Genomic DNA, 17,616 nt, shown 5'->3' on the forward strand with positions numbered 1-17,616 from the left:
GTTGATATTTGTGGTGTTACGAGTTTAATGATGGGCTAGGATACAGTGCATTCAGAAAGTATTCAGACCCTTTCACTTTTTCCACATTTTGTTACGTTACAGCCTTATTCTAAAATGGATTAAATTCATTTTTTTAAATCAGCAATCAACACACAGTAGCCCACAATAAAATAGCGAAAACAGGTGTTTAGAAATTTTTGCAAAATAATAAAAGATAAATAACTGAAATATCACATTTACATAAGTATTCAGACCCTTTACTCAGTACTTTATTGAGACACCTTTGGCAGTGATTACAGCCTCAAGTCTTCTTGGGTATGACGCTACAAGTTTGGCACACCTGTATTTGGGTAATTTCTCTCATTCTTCTCTGCAGATCCTCTCAAGCTCTGTCAGGTTGGATGGGGAGTGTTGATGCACAGCAATTTTCAGGTCCCTCCAGAGATATTCGATCGGGTTCAAGTCCGGGCTCTGGCTGGGCCACTCACGGACATTCACAGGCTTGTCACAAAGCCACTCCTGCGTTGCCTTGGCTGTGAGCTTTGGGTTGTTGTCCTGTTGGAAGGTGAACCTCTGCCCCAGTCTGAGGTCCTGAATGCTCTGGAGCAGGTTTTCATCAAGGATCTTTCTGTACTTTGCTCCGTTCATCTTTCCCTCGATCCTGATTAGTCTCCCAGTTCCTGCCACTGAAAAACATTCCCTAAGCATGATGCTGCCACCACCATGCTTCATCGTAGGTATGGTATTGGCCAGGTGATGAGCGGTGCCTGGTTTCCTCCAGACGCGACACTTGGCATTCAGGCCAAAGAGTTCAATCTTGGTTTCATCAGGCCAGGGAATCTTGTTTAGGTGCCTTTTGGCAAACTCCAGGCGGGCTGTCATGTGCCTCTTACTGAGGAGTGGCTTCCGTCTGGCCACTCTACCATAAAGGCCTGATTGGTGGAGTGCTGCAGATATAGTTGTCCTTCTGGAAGTTTCTCCCATCTCCACAGAGGAACTCTGGAGCTCTGTCAGAGTGACCATCGGGTTCTTGGTCACCTCCCTGACCAAGGCCCTTCTCCCCTGATTGCTCAGTTTGGCCGGGCGGCCAGCTCTATGAAGAGTCCAGGTGGTTTCAACGTTCTTCTATTTAAGAATGACGGAGGCCACTGTGTTCTTCGGGACCTGCAATGCTGCAGAAATAGTTTCATACCCTTCCCCAGATCTGTGTCTCAACACAATCCTGTCTTGGAGGTCTACAGACAATTCCTTCGTCTTCATGGCTTGGTTTTTGCTCTGACATGCACTGTCAACTGTGGGACCTTATATAGACAGGTGTGTGTCTTTCCAAATCATGTACAATCAATTTAATTTACTACTTGTGGACTCCAATCAAGTTGTAGAAACATCTCAAGGATAATCAATGGAAACAGGATGCACCGAAGCTCAATTTTGAGAGTCACAGTAAAGGGTCTGAATACTTACGTAAATGTGATATTTCAGTTATTTATTTTTAATTATTTTGCAAAAATTTCTAAACACCTGTTTTTGCTTTTATATTATGAGGTGTTTGTGTAGATTGATGAGTAAAAAATGACTGTAATCAATTTTAGAATAAGACTGTAATGTAACAAAATGTGGAAAAAGTGAAGGGGTCTGAATACTTTCTGAATGCACTGTAAATGGAAGATAGGATGCAGGTGTTTAGCATTTGTAAGAGTGAATTAATAGTCTACAGTTTCCTTTATTTAGTAGATACTGGTAGGTGGTGAGAACAGGTATTGTGGGGGGTTGTTCTGGGACACCAGAACTAACTGTTGAGCAATCCTGAGGTGTGGTGGGCCTAACTCAACAATACACCAATGAAGGGAGGTGTCCACGATAAGCCCAATGATATACTTGTATTTAAACGATCCGTTTTTTAAATGAGCTTATTAACATGTATATAGCTGTTTATTACATTTAGAGTTAGTTATTGTCCTTATCATAAGTTGGTACAAGTTTAGATAGTACTTTGGCTTTGGCCTTGATTTTCTTGGTTGAGCGCTTATCCTGGTGTTATAGCACAAGTACTTTGTGTTTTAATTATAATTTGGCTACATTAATTTATCCAGTCAGAAATGGAAGACCTAGAGGTGCTGACCATTGGGACCATGGTGACACATTCTGTGGTGTTGGTGGAGAGGACTGTTGGCAATGACATCAGGAGAACCTAATGGTCATAATGCTAGGTCCTCCATTTCTGACAGAATGAATGGATGCAGCCTTAGTTTATTGTTCAATAAAGAACGCGGGACTTCCGACAATACGGCACTTCCTCAGTAATGCAGTGAAGTCTCAGCCATGTTTGTGCTTTCAACTTCTGAAATTCTGAGCCTATCAACACCAAAGGCCAAGTAACTAACTGAGCCAAGTTAACTCAGAATAAATGTCACAAAATTAGGAGTTGAATCAGGGAAGGGGGAAAGTAAAAAAAAATAAACAATACTCCCAAATGTAGTGCATTTTTTTAGATGTCTCTCAAATGATTATAATGATCTGTCCAATTTAATTGCCAACTTACATTGACCACTTTGTCAAATGTAAAACAGCCATCTTCATTGCAGAATGCAATGGTTTACACAGATTACACTTTGACCCCCAATTGTCTCATTAGGTTGCACAAAAGCTTGGAGAATAACATATCAAAGTTAATTGGCCAACAAATCTGTTCTGGCTCTTTGATACAGCATGCAAAACCAAACCTACTGATCCATACTCTAGCTACAACTTTGGATCGTTGCTTCAAACACTATCCAATTTCTCAATCTGTGTCTTGTGACCCAGTACCCCCCCCCTCCAACTTCACCTCTCACAATACCCCCACCACTTATCAAACACTGCCAATATGAAGATGTAATAGCCATTTGCCTGCTATTCCTGAGCTAATTCTGGTTATTCAACCTTAGTGACACAAATCCAATTTTATTGCTCTTTCCCCATAACTACTATACTTTTTAAAACAGTTAATCCAGTTTATTTTCAAACAGTCAATAATTATCATTAATTTTAGTGATTTAACCTATGTTCTAGGAGCTTGAGATTGAAACACTGTCCTGTATGGTTCTGGTAAAAGTCCTACATTCGCCATTTACCTACAGCATGGAAGATAAACTGCCACGGTTTACCCAGGATTGCTCTACCACCTCCGCTCTGATACTGACCTGTGAGAAGACCCAGCACTGCTGGCACTTGATCCAACAGCAGTTTCCGGAGTTCCTCCTTCCGTGCCACACTGAGGTCCTCCCGTGGGCACGCTAACTCCTCCGAGGTGGTCTTCAACATGATTAGACCCAAAGGCGTGGTGGAAGGAGCCTGGATTAACTGAAATGGGAAGCCATTAACATGACAGAATAAGATAAATAGGCAATATTATGAGGCTAGAACATCAAAGATTACTGGATCTACATGATGTACATTACTAATTCATCTCAATAGAATACAAAGATCACGACAAAATACCACACCTTCTTGCAAATCAAAGAGAAACAACCTAATAACTTTATCAGCTGCAAACTAAAAGTTCCCGACCACAGGCAATAAAGATGTGGCTAACCATGATAGGAGACGCAAAAGTGTCAACTGGAATAATGCACTTGAACTTAAAAGTTGCAAGGCAATTTAATTAAGGTTTTAAATAGTCAATCAATTCCATAGAGTGTAGAAAATATTTCCTCTGGCATGGAAATTTAGAATACGGCGACATTCCCTTGGTGAGGCCATTTAGGAGTGAAACAAGGAAGCAGTTCTCATAATAAATTACACACACACACAAAATAATTATTGCCTGTTCTGACCAGTAATTACAGGTGTAGGCAGTTCGAGGGAGCACGTTTCACGTCTCCACTTTACCTGCAACGTGCTGGAGAAGAAGTCATGGTAAAACATTGGCCAGTCCTGCCGACCAATATCCACAATTACTTTGCATAACTTGTTGCGGATGAAGTATGGCATTGTCTTGTGGTGTGCCAACAGAAGCTTAGGTAGGCAGCTTCGAATCTCCATCTTGTCCTGAGAAGGAACTCCCAGCCACATCTTATTAATCAGGTTCTGGATGGGAAAGAGCAATGGGATTTTCAAATATAAAATTTATACAAACCTCTAACTTACATAGAATATGTATAAATACACGAGCCACGACCTTACATAAAATTATGCAAACATCACAAAATGCCACTACAGAGCAGCATGACTAGCAACTTCATTATCCGCTGTCCCATTTAAGGATGCTTTTCTTTTGCACAGCGCTGTGGAACTTTTTGTGCATTAAATGCATTATTGGTATTGGTATAACTGAAATGATCTTGTACATGTTTATCCATAGTATTGTAAACTAAAATAAATCAGCCATTTTATACCAAGAGATTTGTTACTATCTACACCAGAGGCAACATCCATTTCAGAAGATCTCTTTCCCCCTTCTCTCACAATCCCCAGGCCCCATTTTGTAACTCGTACATAAAGGTTTCCTTGTGTTAGCGTAACTAAATCAGGCCCAGGTTACCCAATGACCTTACACTTCAACACATTTCCTTGGGAGAGAAAGGGCTATTGCACATCTCTGCGATGTTTGGCCAACAGTCTAGACTCACCTCAAACACAGTCAAGTTGTACATCATGACGTACTCATTGCGAGTGTTGGATAAGAAGTAAATACAATGCTGCCATGCTCCAATCTGTTGTGCAAAATTATTCAACAACTCTTCTGTAGGATAAAGAATAGTCACAGTGAGGCAAGCATTTGACACATGACAAAGAGATATGACACACCCCCATCACAATAGCCCAGTCAGTAGTTTGGAAGCAGATTAACCGGTGAACAGGTAGGCAAACGCAAATAAAATCTAGAAAGACAGAATGGGAAAGAAGTTGAGATGAAGACAAAGTCTGGTGAATTATAGTAGACTGTTAACAAAGAGAATTAACATACAGGAATGCAGTCACTTTAGACTGGTGGTTACATGGGTGAACATCAATGAGAAACAACACCACCTTCCAAGATAATATTGCTCTGCCATCCCTCTCTATTATCTATTCTATTTTCATGGATTATTTTCCTCCATCCCAGATTCATAAGGGTTCCAAATATTTCTTCCTGTTGAAGAGTCTTACAATTTAGTAAACTCAATTTCATTTCATACTATATTTCATTACAGTCTTGTAGGCCATTCAGCTCAGAGTCTATGCCTGTTCTCAGCTAATCCTATCCCACAAATATTTCCCTGCTTACTATTTTTCACATGCCAATCAACTCCATCCTGATTCTCCCAGCACCCACCTACATGAGGGGAAATTCACAGTCGTTGAGATGTGGGAGGAAACTGGAGCACCTGGAGGAAAGATATACAATCATAGTTATCATGGGTGACTTTAATCTACATATAGATTGGGCCAATCAAATTGGTAGCAGCACTGAGGAGGATTTCCTGGAATGTATACAGGATGTTTTTTTAAACCAATATGTAGAAGAAACGACTAGAGGACAGGCCATCCTAGACTGGGTATTGTGTAATGAGGACGGATTAGTTAGCGATCTTGTTGTGTAAAAGCCCTTGGGCAACAGTGACCATAATATCGTGGAATTCTGCATTAGGATGGAAATTGACACGGTTAATTCAGAGACTAGGGTCCTGAATTGAAAGACAGGAGACTTTGAGGGTATGAGATGGGAATTGGCTAGGATAGACGGGAAAATTATACTTAAAGGGTTGACGGTGGAGATGTAATGGCAAAGATTTAAAAACTGCATGGATGAACTCCAAAAATTGTTCATCCCCGTCTAGCGAAAAAATAAAACGGGGAAGGCGGCTCAACAGTGGCTGACGAGGGAAACCAAGGATAGTGTTAAATCCAAGGAACAGGCATATAAAGTGGCCAGAGGAAGCAGAAAACTGGAGAAGCAGAAAACCGGAGGCGTGGCCAATGTAACCCCACTTTTTAAGAAGGAGAGAGAGAGAGAGAGAGAGAGAAAACTGGGAATTATAGACCAGTTAGCCTAACATCGGTAGTGGGGAAGCTGCTTGAGTCGATTGTTAAAGATGTTATAACAGCACATTTGGAAAGCAGTGACAGGATTGGTCAGTCAGCATGGATTTATGAAGGGGAAATCATGCTTGATTAATCTTCTGAAGTTTTTTGAGGATGTAACAGGTAGAATGGATAATGGAGAGCCAGTGGATGTGGTTTATATGGACTTTCAAAAAGCCTTTGACAAGGTCCCACACAAGAGATTAGTGTGCAAAATTAGAGCACATGGTATTGGGGGTAGAGTATTGACATGGATAGAGAACTGGTTGGCAGACAGAAGGCAAAGAGTAGGAATTAACGGGTCCCTTTCAGAATGGCAGGCAGTAACCAGTGGGGTACTACAAGGCTCGGTACCCCAGTTATTTACAATATATATTAACGATTTAGACAAGGGAATTAAATGTAATATCTCCAAGTTTGCGGATGGCACAAAGCTGTGTGGCAGTGTGAGCTGCAATGAGGATGCTATGAGGCTGCAGGGCGACTTGGATAGGTTGGCTAAGTGTGCAGATGCATGGTAGATGCAGTATAATGTGGATAAATGTGAGGTTATCCACTTTGGTGGCAAGAACAGGAAGGCAGATTATTATCTGAATGGTGTCAGATTAGAGGTGGAACGAGACCTGGGTGTGCTTGTACATCAGTCACTGAAAGTAAGCATGCAGGTACTGCATGCAGTGAAGAAAGCATGTTGGCCTTCATTACGAGAGGATTTGAATTTCGGAGCAAGGAGGTCCTACTGCAGTTGTACAGGGCCCTAGTGAGACTGCATCTGGAGTATTGTGTGCCATTTTGGTCTCCTAATTTGAGGAAGGACATTATTGCTATTGAGGGAGTGCAGCGTAGTTCAGAGTTCACCAGATTAATTCCCGGGATGGCGGGACTGACATATAATGAAAGAATGGGTCGACTGGGCTTGTATTCACTGAAATTTAGACAGATGAGAGGGGATCTTATAGAAACACATACAATTCTTAAAGGATTGGACAGGCTAGATGCAGGAAAAATGTTCTTGGTGTTGGGTGCATCCAGCACCAGGGGGTCACAGTTTAAGAATAAGGGGTAGGCCATTTAGGACTGAGATGAGGAACAACTTCTTCACCCAGAGAGTTGTGAATCTGTGGAATTCTCTGCCACAGAAGGCAGTGGAGGCCAATTCCCTGGATGTTTTCAAGAGAGTGTTAGATTTAGCTCTTACGGCTAAAGGAATCGAGGGATATGGGAAGAAAGCAGGAATGGGATATTGATTTTAGATGATCATATTGAATGGCCTACTCCTGCACCTATTTTTCTAAATTTCTATAGGGAGAACTTGCAAACTCCACAGAGACAGCATCCAAAATCAGGGTTGAATCTAGATTGCTGGAACTACCTGCTGCACCACCGTGTTACCTAGTTTCCTCAAAAGTAATTAACAAGACACAAACTGCAGACATAACAAATCTAAAACAAAAACTGAAAATGCTGTCAGCACTCAGGTCAGGCAGCATCTGTAGAGGGGGAAACACAGTTAAACATTTCAGAGCAATGATCTTTCATCAGAACCAGAACATTTAGATCATGATTTTAAACCCTTTTTTTTTGGTTGTCTTCTTTCTGTCATTTAATCATAGATCTTCCACCCCGTTCTTTCCTCTCCTTTTTCTACCACAACCAGTTTAGTGCTGACACAGTTGATGAAAGATTACTGAACCGGAACAATAACTGTACATCAGATGCTGCCCCACCTCCTGGGCTTTCCACACACTAAGGCATGTTTTTAGCTTGATTCATTGGGCCCTGCTGTAGCAGGTAGGGAGAAGGGCAAGTGAGGAAATTCTAACCCTAACAGAGGACCGTCACGTCTCTGTTCACAACAGGCACTTGTTAGTAGCACTGCAGCTGCCAGACAGGAAAGACATCATCCAAAACAGGCTGATAGTGTGGGTTGTTCCTTTCTTTATATAATAAGTAACCCGTCAGATTATCAGAACTCCCGAAGAATGTGGCGATGAGCTAGAATTATTCGACATCTCCAGGCACTTACCGATTTCCCTTTTCCGTTCGTTTGTCGTGCAGCTGTGGAAAAATTCAGTCATAAGACTCTCCAGCGCACGCAGAGAAGCCTCTTCAGATGCCTGGGGGAAACAAACAGTAAGTGCATGGAGCTATCCAGAGTGCAAGCTGAGTTATTGAGAATTATTCACAAAACATCCCAAAGTACATTATGCAGGATAATGCATATCTCTTAAACAGTGCCTTAAACAAAGATGGATGGTTCTTATTGGGAAGTTCAGATGAGTTTGGGAAGATTTAAACTAGAGAACAGAGATTAGGCAACACCATCCTCCACATGAAGTGTGTTCCTGAGTGCTGTTCTAAACAGGTTGCAAATTGGAAATGCAGTCGTCCGGTTACAGATTTAAAAACATAGCCCAACAAAGGGTAACCAAGGAGTTAACTCAATCATTCAAATATTACTATGAACCAAATTTCCACTTGGTAGAAGATGCTAGCAGCCCTGCAGTAGCCAGCAAATCCACTATGTCTGTCTCCCACACACTTGTTCCCATGTATACAAGATATGTAATCTGAGGATGACGTGTAGTTGACTTAAAAGTTGAGGTCCGACAAAATATGGAGGCAATGTTTTGGGGAATTTTGGAACACTTGTAATACAAGTGGAATGAGCAAATACCTGGTCACAACTTTCAGCAAGATTTATGGCATCTTGACAGGCACATAATTGAGCAAGGCATAGAGAAATATGGAATTAATGCAGGCGTGAGATTAGTATAGACAGGCATGATGGGTAGCATAGACATAGTGGCTGAAAGGCCTGTTTCTGTGCTATGCAACCCAACAATTCTAAAATTTCTGCAAGAATTGCAACCTATATTAGCTGGGGTCATTCATCTACCATTAACACTGCCCCAATTTTACTCGTATTTTACTATATGGTCTGGAGTAGCAGCATCTTGGAAAACTATCCATTGCGCATGCAGGCTGCACAATTTGTTAAGATTTCACTTTCACTTGGATCAATGTCACAGCTCCTGCCAAGGCGCTGAGTCAACATGGTGTTGAGCAGGTAACATTTAGTTAAATCCAAGTTAAATGGACAAACTCATGGTTAAAATGTATGAGGGATATGCAATCCCCAAAATATTTTCCTTAATTTACTCATCCACTCACCACCTTCACACATCTATGCAGATTTAATATTTTTTATGCCAACTGGAGAATGCACCGAATAAAAAAAATTAAATGGAGAACCCTGGTTTCTTGTGGAACCAGAGTAAAAAAACAATTCAAGAGGAATGGCCACCATCTTCAATTGCAATTAAAAAAAACATCCTGGAGTGACAAACCACAAAACAGTGGGCATACCACAACACGCCTGGATAAATCTGCGTTTCAGCAGAAGAGTTCAGTGTGTATGTGGCCTCACTGACACTGGCTGGGGTAAGGGGGCAGCAGAAAAAAGGAGAGAGAGAAGGGAAGTGTTGACATCCTTGCAATTCAAACTATTATCAAGAGAGGAATCACACAAATCGTACTAACGTTCACACCACTTACAATGTGCCATACTAATTAATGCACTCCGGCTTTTGATTAGGTCAGGCATTTTGAAAAACTCAAACGCTTAACCCATAGCCAGAAAGAAGTCTGAAATGAAACTATTTTTTCAATTGAGGGTTAACACCAAAGATATAATGTTTGGTTAACACCATCTTATTTCCTCTTTACATCAAAAGGGGAGTAAATTTCCCTTCTTATTTGAATGCTGCACAGCTCAGAGTGCATTGTAAATGTGGGAAGAGATTGGGGGCCAGGCTGAATACCACCATGCCGTCATCAGAAAACCTTTCACTGGCACATACAGACTGTTCCTACTCACTTGGCATGGCAATGTAACTCAAGCAAACAGCCCACGTTAGTGCTGTCAAAACCATCCCTTAAACACAAACCAGAGAGGCCTCACAGAACAAGATTTGGCTAAATTACAGAATCACATGCATCTGTCTTCTGCAAAGTTTACTCAACATTTCTGGGATCTTACTCACATTGACGATTACATTAGTTCCAAGGGTGAAGATGACAATAGAACACCATTGGATAAATAGAAGGAGTTTAACACTAGACATGAGCCACCTAGTTGAACAATGCTTGGCAGGGGAGCATTTCCAAGCTTAGGGACTGCACATCACGAACATCAGAAGCACAACTGCACTACGCTGGCATCCTCATCAAATGGTGCAAAGTCTGGATTGTGAGGCCTCAGCTCCCTGTTCTGAATTACAGTAAATATTGGAGCTTTTGTCCGTCAAGCCCTCTGAAACCGCAAATGTTTGCAGATACAAGGAACTGCAGATGCTGGCTTACAAAGAAAGACACTGCTGGAGTGACTCAGCAGGGCAGGCAGCATCTCTGGAGAACATGGATAGGCGACCTTTCGGATAGGAAACTTCCTCAGATTCAAGTCACCTATCCATGTCCAGATGCTGCCTGAGCCACAAAGTTACTCCAGCACCTGGTGTCTAGTATCAAAAATAGCGAACTCAAGACAATTGGATTCTCAAGTACTTTGAATGCTATAGATCAGGTTTTGGCACGTCAGTAGCATAAATGTTACTTGATACACAGCTGGGCAACTTGATTGCTGCCCATATCTTGTGGTACTAGTACAGATGCTTCATTTACTGAAGAAATGTAAATAGGACTGAACATATGGAATTATCAAACAACTGTATTAAAGAAGGTACAAGAGAGCCCAGCAGCGACTACACCCTCTCCGAAGACTACGTAAAGCAGGTCTCCCCACTACACATCTACAAACTTTTTATAGGGGGACAATCGAGAGCACATTAACCAACGGCATCACTTCCTGGTTCGGGAGCTGCAAGGCATACGAACGGCACCAACTTGACAGGATTGTGAAGACCGCCAGCAGGATTATTGGTGCTCCACTCCCTTTCCTGCTGGACATATACAGGAAGAGATGTATCAACAGAGCCATCTCCATCATCAAAGACCCCTACCACCCATCGCATCACATATTCTCCATCCTGCCATCTGGGAAGAGGTACAGGAGCATTAGCTGCAAAACCAGCAGGATGCTCCTCAGCTTCTTCCCGCAGGCTATAAGACTGTTAAACGGACTTTGCCCCCTGCCAAAGTATCGCGCACCAACCACCAACCTGGACAGAGCCACTGTCGTGCCGCTGCCGATCGGAACGCCTGTTGATGTTTAGTTGAGAGTAGTGTTAAACTTGTTCATGATATATGTATTTTTATTTCTATTTATTTTTTACTGCACACTGAATGGACACTGGTTTTGAGTAACGTTTTTTTGTTTCCTCTGGGTATGTGAGTACTCGGGAAAATAACAATAAAGATATACAATACAATACAATACATGATATGATTGTCTTCATTGGTCGGGCCACTGTATACTGGTATTTAAGAGACTTGGGGATAACACGTGGATATGCAGGGAATTTTGGAGTATCTGCAGGCAGATAATAGTTGGTCTTGGCACAGGTATTGTAGGACGAAGGGCCAGTTCCTGTGCTGTACTGTTCTATATTTTAACTTCAGTTTGGATCCTATAGTAGGGAAAGATTAATGAATTTGCAGGTGAAGATGACTGGACTTAGGACCCTGCCCTGGTGGTTCTTATGTACTTTAGGAACGCAAATCTTACTTAAGCGTGTTGAACAATGACCTAGGGCTACAAGAGCAGATTAAAGGCAGGACACTGCAAACAAAGGCCCACTCCCAACTTACAATGAATAAGACAAACCAAGAATGTAACTGAATAGTATTTGGGTTGAAGGCACACATCCGTGCTATATAATAAATGAGTCCCACCAATATCAAATACTCATCATCCAGGTCAAAGCGGCCCGCTGCATTTGGCAGGCAATCGTGCAGCCTAAGCATTCTCTTCACCAGTGACACTGCCGCTGCAATGATGCAATTCACCAAGGCTCCTCTAACAACAGAGTTTTAAACCAGCAATCTCCATCACTTGGAAGAGCATAATAGAATAACATAGGAATGTCAAGTACTCAATCACATGTACTGCAGATAAATTTGAAAATATAATAATTGTTGCTAATTTCTGTAACTCCCGAGCCAACAGCAGTCTGTGCCGAAGGTTCGACCAAGTACTGCAGCAGTTTGTGGTGGTAGCATATTAACATTTTCTCCAGGGCAATAAATGCTGGCCTTACCCAACAATTAAAAAGTAGTTGCATTGCAATACAGATGAAGAGAAAAATACATTACATTAGGAGTCAAAACATTTTTAACGTGCCAAGACAAAAGAATTATGAGCCATGTTAAGATTCTCAAGCATGGACATACATACAATACTCAAACCCTCCTTTCCCCCCCAAAACTATTTATAACATTTTGCAACTTCTGCATATCAAGTGTTATTTACAAACTAGAGAGTTGCATTTCACAACCGTTGGTCATTTCTCAGCCATCAGGCAATTGAGAAGCTGGGCTAATCTCATGCAGAGTGAAATGATCACAGTATGTGGTCTGTGCGAATTACACATGAGATAGGAAGTGAACACTCTAGTCTGAAAAACTGCAGTTATAATACTCAGATCAACTGCAGAAAGCAAAATAAGTTTAGTGTTTGTACTCTTCTTCTTTCGTAACCATCTTCCATGTTTCAAATGTTGAATTCGCTGTCATCGTCCGTCCTGAAAAGGATGCAAACCTCCGGCGACAATCAGTGGGAGCCATCACTTGTTGCAATAGATGACGACGGTGGTAGCAGAATTAACTCGAGATACTTCCAGTTTCCAGCCTCGCGACATGGACGCTTCTGCTATGGGGCCAGTGTTTGTTGTCATTCATCAGCTGTACATTGGGGTAAGAAACTTTGCTTTGGATACCAAAGTTTCTGAAAGAACTGTCACTTCATGAAAATAAGTTCTCAATGTTTCCCAGAAGATTTGGAGATGCACAGCAGAGAAACAGGCCCTTTGGCCCAACTCATTTATGTTGACCACAGTGCCTGGCTGAGCTTGTCTCATTTTCGTGCATTTGGCTCGTATCTCTCCAAAACCATCCTATCCATTTCTCTGAAAAGTGGTGGACAGTGGGGAAAGTTGTCAAAGGTCACAATATGTCCTAAATCAACTGGGAAAATAAGCAAAGGAATGGCTGATGGAATTTAACTCAGGCAAATGTGAAATGATGCATTTGGGGAGATTAAACTGTGGCTGAACTTACACAGGCAATGACAGGACCTGGGAGCATTGTAGAACAGTGACCTAGGAGGACAAATGCAGAGTTCCTGCAGTGCTGACCAGCTAGACAAGACGAAAGAGGTATTGGCACATTTGCTTTAACTAGGCAGGATAACTGAGTGCAAGAGTTGGGACAACATATCACAGCTGCATAGGATTTTGGCGACACCGAGCCTGGAATATAATGTGCAATATAGGAAGGATGCAGTGAAGCTGGAAATGCAGAAAAGATTCACAAGGATGTTTAGTTTGGTTTGGATGTTTACGTTGCTGGGACTGGACGGCTCGAGTTATAAGCAGAGACTGGATCGGCTGAAACTTTCTGAGCCATCAAAACTGCATACTGCCTTCCACGTGGGAATGATACAACCAATGGCTCCTAAAGGGCCCACATCTATACAGCTTGAAAGGCATGTTATTCAAGGTAACCCCAGTTGCTAACTCGTTGTCCAGAGCCCTACCAGTTTCAGCTTACACAGGCATCTTGCCCTGAAGTGTTTTGCATCCAAACCCTTTCGGGGCAGTGATCCACAATTCTACTCCCCATCAGGTGATATTATTTCATCCTCGGTCCACTGCATAAGTTCAATTTGAGTCCCCAGCATCGGATCTCTCCAAGTGAAATAGCTCTGTTTCACTCTCACTCTCAGCTAAACCTGCCAAAACATATATTCCTTTGTTGTGAAGAAAACAATAACCTCAAGTCTCTCATAACCATCATTCTCCTTCCCTGGTAACATCCTGGTTATTTCCTCCGCACCCGTTTTCATGCTATCACATTCTTCCTGCAGTGGGTTGACCATAGCTGAAAACGGTATTCTAACCAAGAGGTCCCAATAATCTTCACTTTCCCACAGCTCCATGACACATATTCAAGTGCTCACACTTTACTCACTTTGGAACTTAGCTCTTTGGCCGATCTTTGGTCTAAGACTGTGCTAAAGCCTTGGCTGGAGCTGCGTGGTTCAGGCAACACCCAAAAGGGCACTGGAGATTACTTCGATATCACATTGCTGCCGATCAGAAGTAGACTAATATTCAACGATAACATTCCTGTAGGTGCCCCCTCCCTCCACTACCTCACAGACACACAGTAAAGGTGCTGTATCGATAGAATCTATTTGTTCATTATTTCAGTCACATGGATTATTAGAGGAGAGGAACCAAGCCTGTGAAGTGTTGAACAAGTTGAACAAGTGAAATGATTCTTCCACAGCAATAGCGAAACCATAAAACCAGACAAGCTATTTCCTTTATCAAAACATAATAATAATAATAATAAATTTTATTTATGGGCGCCTTTTAAGAGTCTCAAGGACACCTTACAAAAATTGAGCATGTAGAGGAAAAACATGTAAGGGGAATGAAATAAATAGTAGAGACATGACTAGTACACAAAGTAAAGACAGAATTCAATACAAAACACAGTATGAGGCAATTAATGCACAGATGAAAAGGGACGGGGACGTGGGGCTAAAGATTGGCAGAGGTGAAGAGATGGGTCTTGAGGCAGGACTGGAAGATGGTGAGGGACACGGAATTGCGGATCAGTTGGGGGAGGGAGTTCCAGAGCCTGGAAGCTGCCCTGGAGAAGGCTCTGTCCCCAAAACTGCGGAGGTTGGACTTGTGGATGGAGAGGAGACCGGCTGATGTGGATCTGAGGGACCGTGAGGGTTGGTAGGGGGAGAGGAGGTCAGTGAGATAAGGGGGGGCCAGATGGTGGAGGGCTTTGTAGGTGAGGACCAGGATTTTGTAGGTGATCCGGTGGGAGATGGGAAGCCAGTGAAGTTTTTTGAGGACTGGAGTGATGTGATGCCAGGATTTGGTGTGGGTGATGAGTCGGGCGGCTGCGTTCTGGACCAGTTGGAGTCGGTTGATGTAGGTGGAGCTGATGCCAAGGAGAAGTGAGTTGCAATAGTCCAGTCGGGAGGAGATGAAGGCATGGATGAGTCTTTCAGCAGCGGGCGGTGTGAGAGAGGGTCTGAGTTTGGCGATGTTGCGGAGATGAAAGAAGGAGGTTTTCTAATGACATGGCGGATGTGAGGCTCAAGGGAGAGGGTGGAATCAAAGATCACGCTAAGGTTGCGGGCCTGGGGAGATGGGGAGACAGTGGTGCCGTCGATGGTGAGAGTGGGGTTATTAAAACATGACTTGTGTGGTGTTCCAGCAAGCCAATAAAAGACCAAACAACACTTCTAGCCTCCTCCAGCTTACACATTTTACATATTAAACTCTCTAGTTTTATAAACATTTGATGAATTGGAAGCCACTCACCTGGTGGCGTCTCCGAGCCACAACTCTACACATCAGAACTAGACAAAAGAGGGCATGTATCTGGCCCCTTGTATTCCCACTGCTATTTTATAAACCTGTCAACCTACCATCCACTCTATTTATCGACTATTGTTTGATATCTCTTCATAACATCTGTTAATGAAAATCAATTCTTCATGCAAAATTAGTACTTATGGTTTATTGTTTGTGTAAGACTCCTAACTTTATTCCTAAAAAGGCTTGGCTTTAATCTTTACTTGTTTCCAGCAGCTCCTTACTATATGTTCTGTGTATGGTGTGGAACATGATATTAAATATAATCAATGTTTGTAAGAGCGCTGTTATGATTTGTAGAACCAAAGAGGCCAAATGTCTAAAATTTCCTGATTTTAAATTGTCTAACAATAATCTTAGTGTCTGTAATAAGGTAAAATATCTTGGGCATTTTATTACAGAACAAATGACAGATGAGGATATTTAAAGGCAACGATGTATGCTGTATGTACAGGCAAATATTCTCTTGTGTAAGTTTGGTGCGTGTACAGATGTGGTGAAGGTGTCTCTGTTTAGAGCATATTGCACACCACTCTGTAGTCAAACTACGGAAAGACAAGTTTGCAGTGACTAAAGGTGGCCTATAATTATGCCCTGAGAACACTGCTAAGGAAACCTAGATGGTGTAGTGCTAGTAACATGTGTGTGGCTGCAGGAGTCAGTACTTTAGAAGCTATCCTAGGAAATCATATTTATAAATTCATTTGCAGGATAAATTACTCTAAAAATGTGATTATCGTGGCCTTGTCAAACATACGGTTTAGCACTACACGCTACGAATCCCAGTTGTGGAGACACTGGTATCGCTGTCTCATTGTAGGACACTGATCTTCCTTTTTATTCTGGATTTTAAATCATGTATTGTGTTTTTTGTATATATTTATGATGCTTTTATAAGTGATATACTAAGATTTTGTATTTAATTTATGGTGTTTTTATATGCAATGTATTTTATGTAATGTTGTCCCTTGTCTGGACCTTGAGTCCGAAATAAAGTTTAATAATAATAATAATAAATAATTTGCATTGCACCACCTGTTCCTCGACACCCACTGGTGGAAATGCTTTCTACAAGTACCTTATCAAATTATTTTATCATCAGAATATCAATCAAATTGATTTTGAAGGGCCTGTCCCACTATGGCGATGTTATTAGCGAGTTTAGGAGAGTCTGCGTTCACCACAAGCTCGCAGCATGGTCGTAGGTGGTCACTGGTAAGTCTCCTTCATGGTCGAGAGGAGTTCCCACATAGTGGTTACTACTCGCAGCCTCAGTTGAAAAATCTCTGCGAGCAAAAATTGGTTGGCATGTTAAATGCCCGCTAAACTTCACAGCTGTGTATCTCTGGCTTATTAAAAGTTGTCTGGCTTCTTAAAAGTGTCTCCCCCCTTCACTCCCCTTCCCGCTCTTTTAAAGGATTTGTGCTAGTCGTCTTTAACCTTCCTGTTCATTACCTTATCAACTTTGCACTGTGTGAATTTGAGACAGCGCTCCCCTGCTTTCCGTGCGTGCGTGTGTGTGTGTTTGCGTGTGTGGCGCTGACGATAGGTCCAGCTCGTGGTTTTGCAGGCAAGTGACCCCGAGCTTGAAGGTCGCAGACAGTTTGCTGAAAAGTCGCATGTGGGACAGGCCATTTGCCTTTTAAATTCCAGAGAATATCTTGGTTTGTGTAACCTTTCTTTGCAATTAAACACCCAGCAAAAAAAACAAAAAAAAAGTTGGAGGAAACTCAGTGGGCCAGGCAGCATCAATGGAGAGAAATAGGAGATAACATATCGGGTTAGGACCTTTCAGACTGATAGAGGGGAGAAAGCAGGTACATGGCAGCACCTTCACTTATTTCATGATGTACAGTAATATTTTTGCTACTTTGAATTGCACGGATATCTTCCACCATCTGCTGCCAAGCACGCGTATGTATGATTGTTGTATTTATCATTACTGTATGTATACTGTTTGAGCTTCATGGGACCAAGGAATTTCATTGTA

General features: G+C 42.1%; 1 protein-coding gene across 4 annotated transcripts in view; it reads right to left on the reverse strand.

The window, feature by feature from the left end:
• Window positions 1-17,616, reverse strand: part of xpo6 (exportin 6) — an 82,337-nt gene that overhangs the window by 50,994 nt on the left and 13,727 nt on the right. For all 4 annotated transcript variants that reach the window (XM_033040679.1, XM_033040682.1, XM_033040681.1 and 1 more), the window contains exons 2-5: window positions 8,072-8,162; window positions 4,611-4,723; window positions 3,871-4,068; window positions 3,183-3,342 (exon numbers count right to left, since the gene is read on the reverse strand). In XM_033040679.1, coding sequence (XP_032896570.1) covers window positions 3,183-3,342; window positions 3,871-4,068; window positions 4,611-4,723; window positions 8,072-8,162 — 562 coding nt within the window. The remainder of the gene's footprint in view (window positions 1-3,182; window positions 3,343-3,870; window positions 4,069-4,610; window positions 4,724-8,071; window positions 8,163-17,616) is intronic.

This window comes from Amblyraja radiata, chromosome 22 (assembly GCF_010909765.2).
Source record: "Amblyraja radiata isolate CabotCenter1 chromosome 22, sAmbRad1.1.pri, whole genome shotgun sequence".
Lineage (NCBI taxonomy): Eukaryota > Metazoa > Chordata > Chondrichthyes > Rajiformes > Rajidae > Amblyraja > Amblyraja radiata.